This window comes from Pipistrellus kuhlii, unplaced genomic scaffold, assembly GCF_014108245.1.
Source record: "Pipistrellus kuhlii isolate mPipKuh1 unplaced genomic scaffold, mPipKuh1.p scaffold_m20_p_38, whole genome shotgun sequence".
Lineage (NCBI taxonomy): Eukaryota > Metazoa > Chordata > Mammalia > Chiroptera > Vespertilionidae > Pipistrellus > Pipistrellus kuhlii.
Genome location: NW_023425538.1, coordinates 2,925,286 through 2,946,291, shown reverse-complemented (window position 1 = coordinate 2,946,291; position 21,006 = coordinate 2,925,286). Strand labels below are relative to the sequence as shown.

The following is a 21,006-nucleotide window of genomic DNA, read 5'->3' as shown; positions in this document are numbered from 1 at the left end:
CCAGAAGACATTCCTCCACAGAAGCTAGAAGACAAGAGAATCCAGAAAATTGAAGATAATGTAAGAAACCTCTCGGACAACTTCAAGCGAACCAACATCAGAATTATGGGGGTCCCAGAAGATGAGAGAGAGCAAGATATCGAAAACATACTGAAAGAAATAGTGACAGAAAACTTCCCCCACCTGGTGAAAGAATTGGACTTACAAGTCCAGGAAGCACACAGAACCCCAAACAAAAGGAATCCAAAGAGGACCACACCAAGACACATCATAATTAAAATTCCAAGAGCAAAAGACAAAGAGAGAATATTAAAAGCAGCAAGAGAGAAACAGGTAGTTACCTATAAAGGAGCACCCATACAATTGTCAGCTGATTTCTCAACAGAAACCATGCAGGCCAGTCAGGAATGGCAAGAAATATTCAAGGTAATGAATAGTAAGAACCTACAGCCAAAGATAATCTATCCAGCAAAGCTATCACTCAGAATCGAAGGTCAGATAAAGAGCTTCACTAAAAAAAAAAAAAAACTAAAGGAGTTCATCAACACCAAACCAGAATTATATGAATTGCTGAAGGGGGTTCTTTCAGAAGAGAAAGTAAATAAAGATAAAAATTATTAACAACAAATACGTAACTATCAACAAGTGAACCTAAAAACCAAGGAAATTAAAAAAAATATGATGAACAATATTAACTGTTGAATATAATAGAATCAGAGGTATGGAAGGGGAGTGAACTGACGATTCTTGGGGAAAAGGGGAGAGGGGGATGTGGGAAGAGACTGAACATAAACTGTACACCTATGGATGAGGACAATGGGGAGTGGGGAAAGGGCAGAGGGTGGGGTGAAAACCTGGTGGAGAAGAGCAATGGAGGGGGGGAAGGAACATTTGTAATAATATGAACAATAAAAATTTATTTAAAGAAAAAGAAGAGGAAGAAGAAAAAAGTAAAGATAAAAATTATGAATAACAAATACATATCTATCAACAAGTGGATCTAAAAATCAAGTGAATAAAAAATCTGATGAACAGAATAAAGTGGTGAATATAATATAATTAGGGGCATAGAAAGGGAGTGGATTGACAATTCTCAGGTGGAAAGGGATTTAAAGGGGTGTGGGAAGAGACTGGAGAAAAATCTTACACCTATGGATGAGGATAGTGGGATGGGGGATAAGGGCAGAGGGTGGGGTGGGAACTGGGTAGAGGGGAGCTATGGGGCGGGGGGGGGGGGGAGGAACAACTGTAATAATCTGAACAATAAAGATTTATTTTTAAAAAAATTATTCTGAAGCTAATAACTGCCTATACCCTATTTCCCCCTTTCTTTCTGAGCTTTCTTATCTGGACTCGCCCTTTCCTCTCCCTTCTTCCTTCCCCTTCAGTCTCCTCTACTACCACTCACTTGAAGGAAAATGAGAAGAGGGAGAGAGAATCCAAGATGGCTGCTCGGGTAGGCAACTAGCCGCAGCCGCACACAACAATTTCAACAAAATACAACTAAAATATAAAATGGACATTACCCAGAACTACAGGAAAGTCGACTGACTGAAAATTCTATAACGAGAAGCAAGGAGAAAACCAGAAGGAAGCGCGGAGGAGCTGTAAAAGCCCAAGGTACGGAGACACGCGGCGCACGCGGAGAGGACAGAGCCGGAGAGGAGGGAGGCCGAGTGCCTGGCTGGCGGTCCCAAGCGGGAAGGAGAGAAAAGCTCCGACTGTGCTGGACCCAGCTCCAACTGCTCTGAACCCCAATTCTAGGCCAGACCCTGGGGACCCAGGCTCATCCATAGGGAGCCGGGCTGTAAGGCGGGACTCCGGGGAAGTGGCGAAAGGAGGTCCCGGAGGCACGCAGACTGCTCTGAACGCCACCTCCAATCCCACTACCAACTGAACTGAACCCCAATACCGGACTCATTGGGGGAGAGCATAGACAGTTTGGCAGCAGGCGAAAATCGAGGACACCTTTCTCTCAGAGGCGCTCGCAACAAGTACTGAAGGACCCTGAGTCTCAGGAGTCACATAGGGCGGGGCTGACGGAAGCCAAGGCTGTAGGCTCCACCCTGAAACCCCGCCCCATCAGGAAAGCTGCCTGCGAAAATGCCTAAACCAAATAGATCACAAACGAAAGAAATGGAGGACAAAAAGTGACTGGATATAGAGTTCAAAACCACACTTATAAGGAAAATGAGAAGAGGGATTCCAACAGCTGGTCTCAGCTAGAGAGGAACCAACAATTGTTTTCGACTTCATCTGGGACCATGATGGATTCACAAAAATTTAACTGTTAGAACATGTAATCCTGGCTATTCTGACCTATTCCAACTAATACACCTACTGGTTTCTGAGAGTAAGGCAACAGAATCCTATCTAATAAAAAAGTAATATACAAATTAACTGTTCCTCCACCACACACACAAGCCACGCCCACCATCCAGTCAGGAGCAAGTATGCAAATTAACCCAACCAAGATGGCTGAGGCCACAGAGAGAATAGGAGGCTTGGGTTTCCCTGATAATGGAGGAGGCCAAACTTTCTGCACACCCTAGCTGGCTTAGGCCTCCACTCAGAGCTACAAAGTTTCAATTATAGAAGATAAATAAATCCCAGATACCAGGGCCTTTGCTTGGGTCACCTGCAAACCACCACAGGCCCCTCACCCAGGCTGCCTCACACCCAAAGGGAACCCTCACCCTGATCCAGGACACTCTTCAGGGCAATCCAGCTGGCCCCCACCCATGCTCCAGGCCTCTAGCCTATCTAATAACAGCATAATATGCAAATTGACCATCACTCCAACACACAAGATGGCTGCCCCATGTGGTCAAAGATGGCTGCCCCTATGTGGACAAAAGATGGCCACCACAAGATGGCCAGCAGGGGAGGACAGTTGGGAGGAGCCTGAAAGGTAGGGCAGTTAGGGATGACCAGGCCATCAGAGGAGGGAAGTTGGGGGTGACTGGGCCTGCAGGGAAGAGCAGTAGGGGGGGCAGCCTGCAGGGGAGGGCAGTAAGGAGTGACCAGGCCAGCAAGGGAGGGCAGTTAGGGATGACCAGGTTTGTGGGGAGTGCAGTTAGGGGCAACCAGCCTGGCAGGGGAGCAGCTAGGCATCAATCAGGCTGGCAGGGAAGTGGTTAGGGGGTGATCAGGCTGGCAGGCAGAAGCAGTTAGGGGCAATCAGGAAGGCAGGCAGGTGCGCATTTGGAGCCAGCAGTCCTGGATTGTGAGAGGGCAATTGGACATCCCTCTGGGGGTCCCAGATTGGAGAGAGTGCAGGCTGGGCTGAGGGACACACACCTCAGTGTATGAATTTTGTCCACTGGGCCTCTAGTTACTAAATAAGGTCTGCTGTGAAACCAGAAAGGAGTTTTTTTGCTATAAAAGTGAGTTCACGATGAGAAAGAAAACCTGAAGTGTGATTTACAAAGAGGAAACAGAAGCAAACATAGGGCTGCTCCAGGACTATGAGAGGTATTTTCCTCTTCTCCTTACTAATATTTTAGGAGAAATTGAAATTATCGTAAAAGGGGAAGTTACTAAGGCCCTTGTACTGTAGATACTTGGGCTACTTTATCTGTTCTTAACCCTACCCATCTAAGTGTTCCTCTCTCAGAGTAAAGCTTCTATAGAAATGGTAGGGGTGTCTAAGCATCCAATGGCTATTTTAAAACCAGAACCCGTTCCCTTTCAATTAGGAGCAACATATTTTACTGACCAATTTAGTCCCAATTCACCTGGTAGATATTTTAAAATCAGTGATGCCCACATGTTTTTTGTTTCAGAAGGCTAATATATATTTAGAACTAAATGAAACAGATTCTGAACCAAAAAGGGAAAATGATTATTTTAAGGGAACCCGCAAGAGGAATCTAATCCTGAGACTGACCATATGTTTGCAAACCATCTTTTCATTATTGACCTCCATGAGAGTCAGAGCATGCTTAACAGGAGACCCGCCCTACTCAGAATGGCCCAGACAGCCCAGAGACTTGCAGAGATGCCTAACCTCGGCTTGCTACACATGCTCTGCAGATGGGGAACCAGACCACAGTGCCTAGAGTAGGGGTGTCGAACTCAATCAGAGAAGGGGCCAAAATCTAAAATCCAGCCTAAATCGCGGGCCGAATGATTTACTGAACAGTCATAAACTGTCATTGTGATGGAAACGCAGCGGAGTGCAGTGATGACAGCGCGGTGCGGGCCACATTGCAAGGCCTGGCGGGACGGATTTGGCCCGCGGGCCTTGTGTTTGACACATGTGGCCTAGAGAGTCCCCTTTCCTTTTGGGGTACAAACTCTTCACCTGGGGGAAATTTGCCTGGGGGTCCCTCAAGAAAAAGGCTAATCTTTTGCAACATAGCCTGGCCCCACTATAAAGTGGACAATGAAGAGGTTTGGCCAGTTAATGGCATCATTAAGTTTAATGCTACCCTGCCTGCAGCTGGATAGACCCGTTTTCCCATCCCCAGGGAAGTGAATGGAGAATAAGGCCTACTTAGATCAATGTGTCTTTTCCATATATGTAAGCCTTTATGAGTCAGAAATGGCACTCAGCTATATGCTACCTATAAACTAGATCTCTCTGTAATTGCTACAGAGCCTCAGAGAAAAATATACTCAAATAGAAACATTACAAAATGGGTGAATTAGCTTATCCTTTTGCCAACATTTGCCAATCCTCGAGGGATTAAAGTGCTGTTCTTGTTTTACTATGCAGTGTTTTCAGGGTCAGAGGGGCCAGAATATGAAAGCCCACTAAATCATTTTACATTCCCCGAAATCTCCCTATTCAGCTCAAAATGCTATAATTGGCTTTCCAAAGCCAAAGTCCCAGGACTTTTGAGATGCAGATGCCAGAAACTCTGGTCTGAATCACTTTTAACTTATTTCAACTACTCCTTTCTAAATTAATAAATTTTAATTAAGGTTATTAAATGTCTAGATATATTGAAATAACGTGAAATACTGAAAGTGATTACTAAATAAGTCTTTAAATTTGCCTGCCTTTATTGCCAAAGTCTGTGAAATGAATTTCAGCTGTTATAGTCTTTTGCTTAAAGATATGTTTCTTGAAAGTGAGAGTGTGGTCCTGGCTGGTTTGGTTCAGTGGATAGAGCAGTGTTTCCCAACCTTCTCTCATGATGAGAATCACCTGGTGGTGTTGTTAAAACACAAATTCCTGAATCCCAACTAAGAAGTGCTAAACTAGAATTTTTGGGAACATATAGGTAAAATTGTATACTTAACTAGTGCTCTAAGACAGATTTTATATACAGAGCACTAAGTTAGGTATGCAATTTTACCTATATGTTCTCAAAAATTCTAGTTTAGCACTTCTTAGTTGGGATTCAGGAATCTGTGTTTTAACAACTCCACCAGGTGATTCTCATCATGAGAGAAGGTTGGGAAACACTGGGATAGAGCATCATCCTGTGAACTGAAGGGTCCCTGGTTCAATTCTAGTCAAGGGCACATGCTCAGGTTGCGGGCTCCATTCCCAGTGGGGGGCTCGCAGGAGGCAGCTGGTCAATGGTTCTCTCTCATTATTGATGTTCCTATCTCTCTCACCCTTTTCTTTCTTCTCTAAAATCAACAAAAATTTAAAAAGAGTGTGTTTAAAATCCTATATAATAAAAAGCTAATATGAAAATTGTCCCCTCAGGATTTAGACCCGGAGTTCGAACACTTGCTATGATGTGTGTTGACCACCTGGGGATGGCGCAGAACACGGCAGGTGAGCAACGGTGCGGTGAGGGAGCGAGGGAAGGAGGAAGTGGGGAGGCGGGAAACCTGATTGGCCCTAATAGCTGGCCAGGCCTAGGGACCTATCTGTGCATGAATTTCATGCACTGGGCCGTTAGTGTGTTCATAAAGGTCAACCTAAGGAATGATGGTCACTTATTTTATTTTGATAATTATTGAAAATTGAGGCTGCCCTGGCCACTTTGGCTGAGAGGATGGAGTGTTGGCCTGTGAACTGAAGGATCCTGGGTTCAATTCTGGTCAAGGGCACATTCCAGGGTTGTGGGTTCGATCCCCAGTGGGGGAATTGCGGGAGGCAGAAAATCCATGATTCTCTCTCATCATGGATGTTTCTATCTCTCTCTCCCTCTTGTTTCCTCTCTGAAATCAATATATATGAAAGAAAGAAAGTAAGTAAGTAAGAAAGAAACAAACAAACAAAAGAAAAGAAAATTAGGCTTCTAAGAGTTAAAAGTTCAAATTAAGTTGGGAGAAATTATATAGTTGTGATAATATAATACATGAGGTATGGAGATTCATTTTTGAGGGAAAAAATTACTGCATTTTCTCTGCAAAAGTTATAATTCAAATTATGTTAACATCTTTATGTATATGGTCTTTATGTGGTACCAGCGGCCCAGTGCATGGATTCGTGAACAATGAAAGGAAATTATTAATTAGAAGAAATATTTTAATATTGCTATTCTCTCTTCCTCTATAGTAAAAGTATCAACCAAATTCACGATTGACAATGACAAATGAAACACAATTGTGCAATTGGTGCCAGCTAGAGCTTTATATGTATTGTGCATGCACAAGTCAATTTAGCCTTTGAGATACATACATATATATATATATATATATATATATAATAGGATATATATATATATATATATAAAATAAACTTGCTTAATTAGACCTGCTTTCTGATTTAGATAAACTTTTTCCAGCCCAGTGAAGCACTCCAACTTCTCTTTCAGGTAATTGTTAGCAATACAGCAGAAAATATCAACATGAAGCACATTATTATTGTAGATCCCTCAGGGAGAACAAAGGGTAAAAGATTTAACTGCAGCAGTGTTTGACTATGTTCTGTGTAATGACAAAACCTGAAGTCATTTTCAAGTTCCACCATTTCTTACTTCCTTTCTGTAGGGTCAAGTTTCTAAGCTTTCTAAATCTCCATTTTCCAGCTAATGAAAAGAAAATAGAATTTTACTAAGTCTCCCATCTAGCTACTCCAGGACTTCTGTGAAGATCTAATGAGGTGAGGCACAGGAATACGCTTCACAAACTTTTGGTTAAAGTGTAAAATGTTTGCACCTGGCTATAAAGCAAATTATGTTTCTGGGCTGAAGAAACTACAAGGCTAGTTGTTGCTAGAGAGAGGAAGCCTGGTGTTACTGTGTGATATCATTACCCAGATAGACACTTAGCATATTAGCTGTGTATACACACACACACACACACACACACACACACACATACACATACATACATACTAGGGGCCCAGTGCACAAATTCATGCACCTTAAAAAGAACTGTGGGCTGTGAGGCTGCAGTGGCCACAGGGGCGGGTCTTGCCCATCCTCCGCACCCCTGCCTGGCCCCTCCCACCATGGCCCCCAGTCCCCTGTCTGCCAGCAGCTGCACTCCTGCCACTGCCGCTCCCTGGCGCTGACAGCGCTGAGCGATCAGGACTGGTGCCAGGCACCAGCAGTGGGTTGGAGCGGTGGCTGCCGGCCTGATTACCCCTCAGGAGCAGGAGGTGGAGAAACCTGAGGGGCAATCAGGCCTGCAGCTACCACCCACACTTGCTGATAGCGCTGAGCAATCAGGGCTGGCACCAGCAGCAGATGCAAGTGCCTAGTGGGACCATGGTGTGTGGGAGCAAAGAATTTTCAGTAACCACCAGAGCTTCGCCCTGATGACAGTGACTGGTGCCCCGCCTTCGTCTGGCACCCCCGCTCACCTGCTCCATTATCCCACTGTTGCCATTGCCTGTCATGTTCTGCACTCTGCCGCCTGCTGCTGATACCTGTCATGTTCCACTCACACTCCCTGGTGATGGTCAATGCATGTCATAGCAACCTGTTGTTCAGTTCAGTTGTTCTGCTGATGAGTATATTTGCATATTAGGGTTTATATATATAGACTGGTACATGAAATTCGTGCACAGGGGTGGAGTGTCCCTCAGCCCAGCCTGCACCCTCTCCAATCTGGGACCCCTCGAGGGATGTCCGACTGCCCATTTAGGCCCAATCCTGGGATCGGGCCTAAATGGGCAGTCGGATATCCCTCTCACAATCCAGGTCTGCTAGCTCCCAACTGCTCGCCTGCCTGCCTTCCTGATTGCCCCTAATCGCTTCTGCCTGCCAGCTTGATCACCCCCTAACCACTCCCCTGCCAGCCTGGTTGATGCCTAACTGTTCCCCTGCCAGGCTGGTTGCCCCTAACTGCCCTTCCCTGCAGGCCTGGTCACCCCTCAACTGCCTTCCCCTGCAGGTCTGGCTCCCCCACCCCCAACTGCCCTTCCCTGCAGGCCCAGTTGCCCCCAACTTCCCTCCTCTGCTGGCCTGGTCACCCCTAACTGCCCTCCCCTGCAGGCTTGATTGTTCTCAACTGCCCTCCCTTGAAGACCTTGTCCCTCGCAACTGCCCTTCCCTGTTGACCATCTTGTGCTGGCCATCACGTGGGGCAGCCATCTTGTGTGTTGGAATGATGGTCACTTTGCATATTACTCTTTTATTAGATAGGATAGAGGCCTGGTGTACGGGTGGGGGCCAGCTGGTTTGCCTTGAAGGGTGTTGTGGATCAGGGTGGGGTTCCCTTGGAGTGTGGGGCAGCCTGGGCGAGGGGCCTGTGGTGGTTTGCAGGCTGGCCATGTCCCCCGGTGACCCAAGCAAAGGCCCTCGTATCTGGAATTTATTTATTTTCTATAATTGAAACTTTGTAGCCTTGAGCGGAGCCAAGCCTCCTGCTCACTCCATGGCTGCAGCCATTTTTGTTGGGATTTATTTATCTTCTATAATTGAAACTTTGCAGCCTTGAGCAGAGGCCAAGGCAGGCCAGGAAGGTGGAAGATTGGCTTCCTCTATTTCAGGGAACCCAAGCCTCCTGGTCTCTCTGTGGCCTCAGCAATCTTGTTTGTGTTAATTTGCATACTCGCTCTGGATTGGTTGGTGGGCATGGCTTGTGGTTTGTAGCGGAGGTATGGTCAATTTGCATATCACTCTTTTATTAGATAGGATATAAATGTGTTTGTCTGTGTATTATGTGTGGTAAATTTTCAGCATCTGGATGGCATTATTAGGATATAATATTTTATTGGCCTAATTTAAAAGAATATAAATTAAGCAGAATTCTGTGATCTGGCCGAAATTTTCAAATATTAAAAGATTTAAGTTTGATTACTGTCTTTTAGAGTCATTATCATAAAATATTTTTTAAAACTTAGATTTACAAAGAGTTTATGATGTAATCTTTTGGTTAAGTATATTTGACAATCTCTTCAAAGTTTGAATTTTAAGACTTTTAACTGAGAAATGACTTTGGGTCATTCCAATGGGCCCTGGAATGATTCAAAGATTTATTTTCTCCTCTTAAAAGAAATATTTTTAAACAAAATTAGGCCAATTTAATATACTTGAAAAAAGTTTTTTAATATATATTTTATTGATTTTTTACAGAGAGGAAGAGAGAGGGATAGAGAGTTAGAAACATTGATGAGAGAGAATCATCAATCAGCTGCCTCCTGCACATCCCCCACTGGGGATGTACCTGCAACCAAGGTACATGCCTTTGACTGGAATCGAACCCGGGACACCCCAGTCCGCAGGCTGATGCTCTATCTACTGAGCCAAACCGGTTTTGGCTATACTTGAAATTTTGTGGGAAGCTTTGACGAATAAAAATTAATAACTATGTTCTATTTATACACACATATTTTGCTTAAATGAATGTTATAGAAATTTCAGTATGCTTCAGAAAGGAACTTGCAAAGATTCAGAGACAAATTCAAACAGAAAACTCTCAGGGTAGCATGTGTCCAGTCAGGAACACCAGGCAAACCAAGAGTGATAATTCCCTGTGGGGGCATCTGCAGTGATACTCTGGATATTTGCGTTTCACATATTGGGAGTTTATGTTATATATATATATATATATATATAATTAATTTCAGAGAGGAAGGAAGGGTGAGATAGAAACATCAATGAAGAGAAAGAATCATTGATTAGCTGCCTCCTGCATGTGATCGAGCCCACAACCTGGGCATGTGCCCTTAACTGGAATCAAACCTGGGATTCTTCAGTCCGCAGGTTGACGCTCAATCCACTGAGCCAGGGCTGTGTATTATTTTCAATGCTCAATACACCGCTTGCAATAGGTCATGTACCTCATTTTAAAATCTTACATATTTTTTATTCTTTATATGCTGAAATTATATATTGAATCTAAAAATATACAAATTTTATATTATTCTCTATGTCATTTTATAATAATAATTATTTACCAAGAAATTGTCTTAAAATGTTATATCTTATATAAAAGCAATTTTTTAAATCAATTGCATTATAATCAAATCCATAACCATGTCAGTTTTAAATTTTGTCACTCATGGACAGCTGTTGCTTTACTGTTATGCACCTGCAGGTGTATTGTATCTTTTTTTTTTTTTTTTTTTTTTTTACAGAGAGGAAAGGGGAGAGATAAAGAGCTATAATAGAAACGTCAAATGAGAGAGAAACATCGACCAGCTGCCTCTTGCACACCCCCCACTGGGGATGTGCCCACAACCAAGGTACATGCCCTTGACTGGAATCGAACCCGGGACCTTTCAGTCCACAGACCAACGCTCTACCACTGAGCCAAACCGGTTTCAGCTGGTATATTGTATCTTTAGAAAAATCCATGTAAAGGACTCTGCCCTACTCTAAGTTGCAGGCTTCTAAGCAGGCCATATGTTTGAACTGGATGAAGATTTATAGAACTTCAAGGAATAACTAAATTCAAAAAACTGCTAGCAAATAATCAGGATAAACAAAAACAACTGTGGGACTAAATGAGCTGAGACTAACTATTCTCAATTCATTTGCCACTGAGCCAAACTGGTCCCGGCAAGATTAATTATTCTTAAAATATGGTTGATTTTTAAATTTTTGTTTCCCAAATACAAGGAAAACGAAAAAGCAGACATTATAGAAACTGCATTATAGAAACTAATAAATTAGTAACCTTCATTTCACAGTATTCCCAGGAGGTAAAGATTCAAAGACCATGACAACCTGGAGATTTTTTTTTTGTCCATTGGGAAATACATTCATTAAAGACTCTCTCCAACAGTGTTAAAGGGACATTATCTTATAAGGTGCCTAACCACGAATGGACATTTGCCCCTGTCTCTGACACTCTCCTTCATCTCAAAGATGAGAAGCCACTGACTATGGAGGAGGTAGACAGCCATCCCAAAACATCAACAAGGAAGGCCTTGTATGCTCACAAATTGATGCTGCTCAAACCTTGTTCTTATATCACCTAACTGTTATTGATTGAATGAATATAGTACCTCCTTATGGTACCCTAATGGAAACAATATATGTCTCCCCAGACCTCTCTCCTTACTAGACATGAAAAATTTAACTTGGGTACCTGCTAATCTTTCTCATCTACTAGACAATGATATTCTGATTACCAGCTATGATAATGAAGTTAATGTTTTGTTGGCCACACACTAGTGGTCTTCTACTATCAACATATGCTTTGATATACTTTTTCAGGCTATATCTATTATAAAGGAACTCTCTTGGACAAACCCCTCCAAGAACACTCCCTAATAATTCCCCTGGTAGAATTGTATATAGATCTAGATGAGTATTTTAGATGAATATTGTCTAAATATTGGAATGGATGAAATTAACTGCCCAGAAGAAAAATTAGAACTTCTGGATAACAGTAGATATTTGTTTCACCTCAGATCCTTCCTTGTCTAATCAGTGTTAGTGATTTAATATTGTTACTTTTGTTCCTGGTATGTAAATGTCATATTAGATGTAAAAAAAATAACCCTCAAAAGTTAAGACAAGACGAAGCCGGTTTGGCTCATCGGTCTGCGGACTGAAAGGTCCCAGGTTCAATTCCGGTCAAGGGCATGTACATTGGTTGCGGGCACATCCCCGGTAGGGGATGTGCAAGAGGCAGCTGGTCGATTTTTCTCTCTTGTCAACGTTTCTGGCTCTCTATCTCTCTCCCTTCCTCTCTGTAAAAAATCAATAAAATATATTTAAAAAAAAAAAAGTTAAGACAAAAAGACTCAAATCATGGTGGCTCAAAAATCAGAAAAGATCCAGAATACTTTTTAACAAAGACATATAGAATCTGACTACCTTCCATTTACCTGCCTGCCCTAAAATATATATATATATATATATATATATATATATATATATATATATATATTTTAGAGAGGAAGGGAGAGGGAGAGAGAGATAAAAACATCAATTATGAGAGAATCATTGATCGGCTGCCTCCTGCATGCCCCCTACTGGGGATTGAGCCAGCAACGCAGTGGTTGAGCATCTACCTATGAACCAGGAGATCATGGTTTGATTCCAGATCAGGGTAGGATGTATTAGTTTCCTGCTGATGCTGTAACAAATTACCACAAACTTAATGGCTTAACAAAATCCACACCAATTTATTATCTTGCAGTTCTGAAGGTCAGAAGTCCAAAATAAATCTTACGGGTCTAAAATCAAAGGCTGAGTTTCTGCTGGAGGTTCAAGGGGAACATCCACTCTTTGTCTTTACAACTTCTAGAGGGTGCCTGCTTTCTTCACTCCTGGCCTTTGCTCCAACCTCTGCTTGCATCATCACAGCTCTTCCTCTGACTCTGAACCTCCTGCCTCTCTCTTATAAGGACCCATGTGATTATATTGGACCTTCTAGGTTCCAGGATAACTTGCCATCTTAACATCTTTAATCGCATCTATAACACCTATTTTACCATGTAAAGTAGGGGTGTCGAACTCAATCAGAGAAGGGGCCAAAATCTAAAATCCAGCCTAAATCGCGGGCTGAATGGTTTACTGAAGAGTCATAAACTGTCATTGTGATGGAAACGCAGCGGAGTGCAGTGATGACAGCGCGGTGCGGGCCACATTGCAAGGCCTGGCGGGACAGATTTGGCCCGTGGGCCTTGTGTTTGCCACATGTGATGTAAAGTAACATAGTCACAGGTCCAGGGGACTAAGAAGAGGGATGCCATTCTGCCCCCCACAAGGAGGTCAGGGAGAGGAGATACAGCTGCAGACAGTTGTGTCTGAGAGAACCTCACTGAGACTGTGAAATCTGCCTCAAGATCTGAAGGGAGGGAAGGAACAGTGAGGAAATGAGGGAAGGGCATCCAGGACGCAGGAACAGCCAATGCAAAGCCCCTTTTCCTGGGACCGCCTCTTCCTGCTGCTCCTAAACAACAGGTGCCTCTGCATCTTGCTTGAAGAGCAGAAAGGTTTGAGATCCCTATTCATCATTGGTCTCTTGGCACAGTCTGAATTTCCCAGGGTTCCTCAAAGGGCAGATCAGGCTGGGGGGACAAGGCAGGAACCTGGATCAGAAAGACAATTGAGCCAGTCCTCCCCTCTACCCACAGTCCAACCCAGCGGTCACCTGGGCTCTGGAGTGGCCCTGCCCCTGTAGCGTTCGCCTGCGATGCCACTGGCACAGAGTGGCACTGGCCTCAGAACTGAGCTCCTGGGGTGCGCGTCCAGCTTCGGGCTGATAGTGGGCTATGTGGTGCAGGGCCCCAAACCACGTGGTCAGATAGTAACCAACTAGGGCAAGAAGAAGGTGTTGGTGCAGCTCTCCCGGCTTTCCTGGTGGCCCGAAGGCCCCTTTAGTTCGCCAGCCTTTCCTCTTGTTGCAGGGTGAGGCTGTTTGGGGTGCTGACATCTTGGGGATGGGGACTCACCTTCTCCCAGTAGCTCTTCAGGATCCAGGAGCTCCATAAGGAATTCCACGTCCAGCTGTGTCTCCTCTATGTCCGGACTCCAGATAAGCTCCTCGGTCAGCGCCGGCAGGAAGGCGTCGGCGCCCAGGGACTCTGGGGACGCCAAGGGCAGGCTCTGAGCTGGATGGGGATGTGCAGGCCCCTTCCATCCGACCCCCAGGACAGCGAGCGCTGGCTGCCCCTCACCTTGCTTGGGGTGTAACGCCCCTTACCTGATCTCCTGGCCTGCACAAACACCTCCCATAGAGCATGCCACCTCGCCCCTGACGTGCACACAGGCACCTCCTAAATGGCTCCTACAACCCTCAGGGCGGTCCACATCCAGGGAGACGCAGCCTCCTCCTTCTTTACCTGGTTTCTTGCCCGAAGCCAGGCCCTCGTAGATGTCCCTGCACATCGCCAGCAGCAACGCCACCTTGCGGCGTGGGGCACAGGCCGCGTGGAGGTGCTGGAGGCGTGCGTGGATGCGGAGCCGCAGGGCGGGGGCGGGGCCCTGCCCCTCAGGCCCCGCCCCCTGAGCTGCAGGAGGCCCCGCCTCTGCCCGCAAGGCTGTTTGCTGCCTCCGCAGCCGCCTCAGCTCTGGGGCCCTGAGCTTGCGGAGTCGAGCCCACAAGGCCGGCCTCAGTGGCGCCAGCACTGCCCGGCACAAGGCCGCCTCCACCGCGGGGCCTGCGAGGGTGGATGAGGGGAGAGCAGCTGACCCACACCAACCCGCTCGCTCCACCACCCACCCTGCCTCCCGCCACCCGCCCCAACTGCTGGCCACCACCAGTGTAGACATGGGTATGAACACGTGCGGGACAGGAAGGCTGGGTGTGAATACGCATGTGGGAGAGGGCATCATGGCTGTCACGCCTTGTGAGAGGGAGGGTGGTGGATAGAACAGGTGGTACTGCCTACAGGAAAGGACAGTGAGTGGAAAAGGAAGCAGGTCGCACAGAAATAGAGAGGAAGAACTTGGGTGTGAACACATAGTTAGGGCCAAGGGATGGCACATATATGAACGATGTGGGTTCAGGGAGTGGCTATCAATTCCCTCCCAGTCCTCCTATTACCAAGATCCTCCTCGTTCTTCTGGGGGACCCCAGGTCCTCTGCTTCCAAAGATAGCCCTCACATTGGGGTCCTTTGCCAAGTGATCCTGGAGGTCGATAAGGAGGTGCCGCACATCCTGGAGCAGCTCCATGGCAGGGTCCCCAGGCCTGTGGGGGCCCTCAGCTTCTGATGCGAGGCGCGCCTGAAGGCCTCGGAACTGCTTGGCCACATAGCTGCTCCGGGCCCTGGCCAGGGCCTGGACATGACTAGTAAGCACATCCTCCGGCCCTTCTTCTTCCTGGTCGTCGTCCTCCTCCCTCAGGCTGGCCAGAGCTGGCCCAGGATGGGGTGCCTCTGGGCTGAGCGGGCCTTCCACCCAGGAGACCCGATGAGGGGAAGTGCTCCTGGGGGCTGGATGTGAAAACAGGGTTGGTCCCACGGAACAGCAGCAGCAGCTTCCTCATCTCAAGGGCCCTGCGCTTTGCCAGCTCACCAGGATCACTTCTCTTGGTCGTTTCTGGAGCTGTCTCTGGGGGAGATAGCACCCCTTGTCCTCTGTGGGTCTCCAGGTAGAGCTTGTTCACCACAGAGATCATCCTCTCTGAGGTGCCGAGTTGGACACTGCCATTCTGCAGAGTATCTGAGGGACAGCAGAAATGAGGTGTCCCAGATGTCAGTGCACCAGGAGACTTAGTTCCCAGTCTTATTACTGAAAGAGCTGTAGTTTGGGCCTTGGCTCATCCTTATTCAGGCCCAGGAGTCCCACTCCAGTCCTCTCAGAAGCCCTTCCTTACCCTCCCTCAAACCTAGTATTTGGTCTGCCAAGTGCCATCCTCGGGGACCAAGTAGGCAGAAAGTTGTCTCTCCCTCCCTTAGAGAACCATGCCTCACCTGCGTGTTGTTCCCCAGACCCTAGAGTGGGAGGGGGCAAGAGCAGTGTTCTGGGCAAAACGTCCCTGAGGAAGGAAAAGTAGGAGCTGCAATGTGGGTAAGGTGTCTTAGGGAAGGACCCCCCTTAGCCCTTTTGATGGATCTTGTACCTGCTGGCTGACAGGAAGGCCAGGAGATGGGGAAGGTCTGGCATGCAGAGGTGAGAGGATTCCAGAGACACGCCTGGGGGAGGGCGCCAGGAGGGACAAGTTAGAAAACACGAGGGTGGCAGCCTCCTCTTCCCTGCGACTCTCTTTCTGAGTTCTGATTCCCAAAGAACCTTCAGAACAGGGAATTTTTTCTCCTCGGAAACCCTGTATTCTTCTGTGTCATTAAGCTTGCATCCCACTTATGCCACCAAATATTCATTCATTAGACTATAAGTATTTCTTGAACATCTTTCACTCCCAAATACTGGAGATACAGTTGTCAAAAAGCAGATATAATCCCTGCCTTCCTATGGCTTACTTTTCAGTAGAGGAAGACAGAAATAAATGAGTAGAAAAATAAAGGTAAGTGAATTATTATAAACCAAATAGAGTAACTGACAATTTCTAGGGCTATTTTAACTGTGGTGGTCAAGGGAGGTTACATTTCCAGAGAGGGCTGAAGGATGGAAACTAAGTCAATCATTCAAGGAAGAGCATTAATTTGGGGCAAACAAATGCAAAGGCCCTGGGGCTAGGACTCATCTAGTGAGCTCCGGAACAGAGAAGTGCAGCGAGGCTGGAGCAGAGTGAATGAAGGGCAGCAGATGGAGAGGGGGGCAGATTGGCTACTGAAACACTATCAGCCACGATGAGAAGCTTAAATATTTAACTAAGGATATTGCATAACCTTTAAGAGTTTAAGGCAGAAATGCATAACAGCCGATTGACTGAAATACTACTTTGGCTGCTGAGCCCAGAATGGATTGCAGGAAGGAAAGGGTAGGCACGGGGATACCAGAGAGGAGGCTACTGAAATTGTCCAAGAAAAAGGTGATGACGGCTCGGACTAGGATGGTGAAGGCAGAGAGGGCTGGGGAGATTTGGGAGATATTTGGAAGTAAAGTTGACCATTCTTGATGATAAATTTGCTATTGCTATTGACTATAAACTCGGGGGTAGGCACCTCACCTCCAGGAAGCTTCTGGATCTGATAGGTGTTGACTTCCCCTGGAGAAGGTCCTGTCCTCAACACCAGGACCTGGCAGGGTTCCTGTCCTGTGACCAGAAAACTCTGTGGGGTAAGACAAAGGTCAGCATGAGGAGGATTTGTGCAGATGTGTTACTTTTGCCTGCCTAGCATCCATTCCCTTATTTAGGGCTCCACAATCCAAGTTTCCTCTAAAGAACCCCACTCCTTCTCACTCAGTGTGGGTGGGCTGACTCCTCACAAGTCCTCAGAGTGGGTCCACCACCTGGGCTAGCTAATAGGATGACAGTGCTCTCTGACCACTGTGAGTAGTTCAGAGATGGGCATGTGACCCAAGCTCAGCCAATGGAAATCTCCTACAGGAATTTTGCTGAAGCTCTTTGGGAAGAGGCCTTTTAATTTTTATTTAAATAATTTATTGATTTTTACAGAGAGGAAGAGAGAGAGAAAAACTGATGTGGGAGTGTAACATTAACCCCTCTTCCCATCCCCTTCCCCACTTGGGGATCAAGCCTGCCACCTGAGCATGCGCCCTAACCTGGAATCAAACCAGCATTGGCAACAGCAAACCAATGTAGTCACACTGGCCAGGGCAAGAAGTCTCTCTCTCTCTCTCTCTCTCTCTCTCTCTCTCTCTCTCTCTCTCTCTCTCTCAAAAATATATTTTATTGATTTTTTACAGAGAGGAAGAGAGAGGGATAGCTAGAAACATTGATGAGAGAGAAACATCGATCAGCCGCCTCCTGCACACCCCCCACTGAGGATGTGCCCGCAACCAAGGTACATGCCCTTGACCGGAATCGAACCCGGGACCTTTCAGTGCGCAAGCCGACGTTCTATCCACTGAGCCAAACCGGTTTCGGCAAGAAGCCTCTTTTTACAGTGGCATTGCTAATCAGTTGAGATGTGCTGCGCTAGGGACAGCCCTCTCAGACACCGTAAGGAGAGCTCCCCCAAGGAGGAAGCTATGGGAGCCCCTTGAGTTGTCTTATCTAAATCTATCCCCTATTCCTTGCAGACGCCCAACTTTGTTCAGGGCATTAATATGCACAGCCATAGGAGATGAATTAATAGTCAGTGGTTTCCGTCTCTGGCTGTATAAGTCCTAGGTCAGCTTTAAGAAATACTGCTGCTGGCCCCCATCCATATATTCTGAATCCAATGTAAAGGCTATTGCTTTTGCTGATAAAACAGATGCAACTGGTGTTTCCTCTCTTCCCTTCTGGCCTGGAACACACACATGTGCTTAGACCCAGGGCAGCCACCGGGCAACTATGGGAAAGTCCAAGAGAACTGCACACGCTGCCCTTGATGCCACTTAAGTTGCTGAACTAGAGCCAGCAGTTGCCTTTCTGGTCGATGAGAGAGAAACATAGAAAGATAAATGCTGTCCTGGCTGGTTAGAGCATCAGTGCACACACCGAAGTGTCCAGGGTTCGATTCCAAGTCAAGGGTGTGAGTTAGATTCCCGGTAGGGGCGTGTGCAGGAGGCAATCAACCAATGTGTCTCTCTCACATAGATGTTTCTCTCTCTCTCTCTCTCTCTCTCTCTCTCTCTCTCTCTCTCTCTCTCTCTTTCCTTCTCTCTCTCTCCCACCCCTCCCTTTCACTCTCTCTAAAAATCAATGGAAAAATATCCTCAAGTGAAGATTAATGAAACAAAATTGCAACAATAAAAAAGAAATAGCCCTAACTGGTTTGGCTCAGTGGATAGAGCGTCGGTCTGCGGACTCAAGGGTCCCAGGTTCGATTCCGGTCAAGGGCATGTACCTTGGTTGCAGGTACATCCCCACTAGGGAGTATACAGAAGGCAGGTGATCGATGTTTCTCTCTCATCGATGTTTCTAACTCTCTATTCCTTTCCCTTCCTCTCTGTTAAAAATCAATAAAATATATATTAAAAAAATAAAAAGAAATAGCCCAGCCGGCCTGGTTCAGTGGTTGAACATCAACCTATGAACCAGGAGGTCAAGGCACATGTCCAAGTTGCAGGCATGATCCCCAGTGTGGGGCATCCAGGAGGCAGCTGATCAATGATACTCTCTCATCATTGTTGTTTCTAGCTCTCCCTCTCCCTTCCTCTCTGAAATCAATAAAAATATATTTTAAATAAAAATATATTTTAAACAAATGCCTATTTGTTTAAACTATTATAGAATGAGCATTTGTTACTTACAGCCCAAAACATTCAGAACTTCCCTCAGTTTAAAGCAAAGCCAAGAAATAGGATGAAGAGAACTGTATAAGTTGTCTGATACTCAGGATCCAAGCATTCCTGAAATTCTGGGATTTTCAGTCATTTGAATCAATAAGTAGCCTTTTTGGTTTGGCCTGTTCGTGTATATCGCTAGCAACCAGCGGAGTCCCAACTGATCCACGGTGTCCTGAGAGGGCCAGAAAGGGTCTCCAGCCATGAGTACTCACCCCGGGTGGCCACAGCTCCAAAAGGGCTTCTGCAGCCTGGGCATCCAGCTCTGGAACCTGCCACACTCCCCAGGTCCTCTGCAGCCGAAGAAGTGGCTCTGGGCCCCCAAGAACCCCTAAGCAGGTCTCTCCTGCCCCATTCTCCTGTGATGGGACCAGTCTGGGAAGTGCAGGGTCCAGGAAACCAGGGGTCAGAGTTGGGCAGTTGGACCCAGTGGGATCAAAGGTAGGGGTGAGGGGTCAGAGGTGGGGTGCGGGGTCCTGTGGGAGACACCAATTGGATGGGAGGGGTTTCTGAATCCAGGGGCAGGAGATGGATACCCCAGGCCCAGCAGTGCTCACCTCTCCCCATGGGTGGGGGCTGCCAAGGCTTGGTCCTCTGGTTGGGCCATCCTCAGGATGTGGGAGGCCAGCAAGCCATGGCCTGGCCTCTGGCAGGGAGGAAGATAAGGCTCAAGGCTGCTCTAGTTCAGGGGTTATGTTCAAAATATTTCCAACCAACATGGCAGAGACCCTGACCAATCAAAATGGACCTAAGGCTCCTTGCAGTGCCAGGTGTGGATTCTTTCACCACTGGATGGTGGCGTGCTCTGGGCATGCCAGGAGGAAAGTCAGCGTGTCTTGGGGTGGGGGGAGAGGGAGAGGACTCAAAATGACAAGCATTTACCAAATGGCAGGGAAATATCTCAGGTTTTAATATCTAGTGCAGACGTGTGAATATGGACCAGTTGAGTAACAAGCCTAGCCAGAACACAGTGCCTAGTAGGCTCCATGAGACAAAGTTATACAACTTCCCCTCCTCCTCCCTTCCTAGACCACAGAGGGGCCCTCAAATATTGCCCCATTTTTTTTTTATTAAAAACTTCAAACATTAAAAAAAGAAAAACGGAAAAGAATTTATGCCCACTACCTAGATTCTACCATTATTTTAATCTTTGCTTTTTCACATAGCCATCCCTCTATCTGTCCATCGGATCCCAACTCTTAACCAGGTACAGAGTCCTATAGTGGGTTACTAGTGAGGTTACCAGTTGAGGTGGGCATTTTTGAACATTCCCCCTGTAGCACTCCCGGAAATAGGAGACCTGGGTCCATGCACCCAGGCATCCATGCATCCCACAAACATGAAGTTCAGGCCCAGAATTAGGTGCCTGTGGCCTGGGGACAGAATAGGCCTGCTCTCAGGGACATCCATCTTCAGGGTGGGTAGAGAAGGTGGATAATAAACAGCTTAACAAATCAACCAGCCTGCTGACCAGAAGCCCAGGTGTTAGGAAGGGGGAACCAGAGCAGGCGCTTGTCCAGGAGGAGCAGGCAAGAGGGGTGGGGAAAGGAGGCAGATGCTCACCTGGGTCCCATGAGACCGGAGAGGAGGTGGCTGGTGCTGGGCAGAGCAGGATGGGAGCTGTTTAAGAATACCAAAGGAGGCACGGGTGGAGGTGGGGGGTAATAATGCCAGCTGCTGGGTCCCTGGGGGCCTCTACCTATTCTCCGAGGGGAGGCCTAAAGGAGCAGGAAGTGAAAGTGTTTCTTCACAGAGAGGAAGCTGAGCTGGCTGGAGGCGGGAGGGGGGAGAGAAAAGAGGCGGGGCTGGGAGGGTATCTGAAATTGACCTTCCTGCCTCTTTCTGGGGCCTTAGGCCTCAGGTAACAGGGCTTTGGAGGATGGAACCCTGATGATGGAAGTCCAGGCGCACCCGTGCTGTTTCTCACAAGAGCCTGTAGATGTCAC

The 21,006-nt window shown here is 46.7% G+C and overlaps 1 protein-coding gene across 2 annotated transcripts; it reads right to left on the bottom strand.

Annotated features, from left to right (window-relative positions):
• Nucleotides 1–13,130: 13,130 nt before the first annotated feature.
• Nucleotides 13,131–20,974, bottom strand: RINL (Ras and Rab interactor like). Of its 2 annotated transcripts, XM_036408372.2 has the most exons (11): nt 19,618–20,974; nt 19,276–19,435; nt 16,833–16,935; nt 15,825–15,897; nt 15,676–15,740; nt 15,278–15,424; nt 14,806–15,195; nt 14,102–14,419; nt 13,712–13,843; nt 13,411–13,574; nt 13,131–13,327 (listed from the first exon to the last, which is right to left on the bottom strand). In XM_036408372.2, exons 1-11 carry the CDS (start codon nt 19,665–19,667, stop codon nt 13,271–13,273), a joined length of 1,659 nt encoding a protein of 552 aa, XP_036264265.1. In that variant the 5' UTR covers nt 19,668–20,974; the 3' UTR covers nt 13,131–13,270. The 2 variants fall into 2 exon arrangements, with proteins under 2 accessions (XP_036264265.1, XP_045426860.1); XM_045570904.1 differs by lacking the exon at nt 13,411–13,574 and having other exon boundaries at nt 13,194–13,327.
• Nucleotides 20,975–21,006: the final 32 nt, after the last annotated feature.

Bases quoted from the DNA above. Each gene is read 5' to 3' on its own strand.
- RINL (XM_036408372.2), bottom strand. From the start codon at position 19,667: ATGGCCCAACCAGAGGACCAAGCCTTGGCAGCCCCCACCCATGGGGAG. The intron at 13,844-14,101 runs GTAAAGAAGGAG...TGGCGTCCCCAG, and splicing joins GGCTTCGGGCAAGAAACCAG to AGTCCCTGGGCGCCGACGCC. The intron at 13,328-13,410 runs GTGACCGCTGGG...TTGTCCCCCCAG, and splicing joins AGGGCCACTCCAGAGCCCAG to CCTGATCTGCCCTTTGAGGA.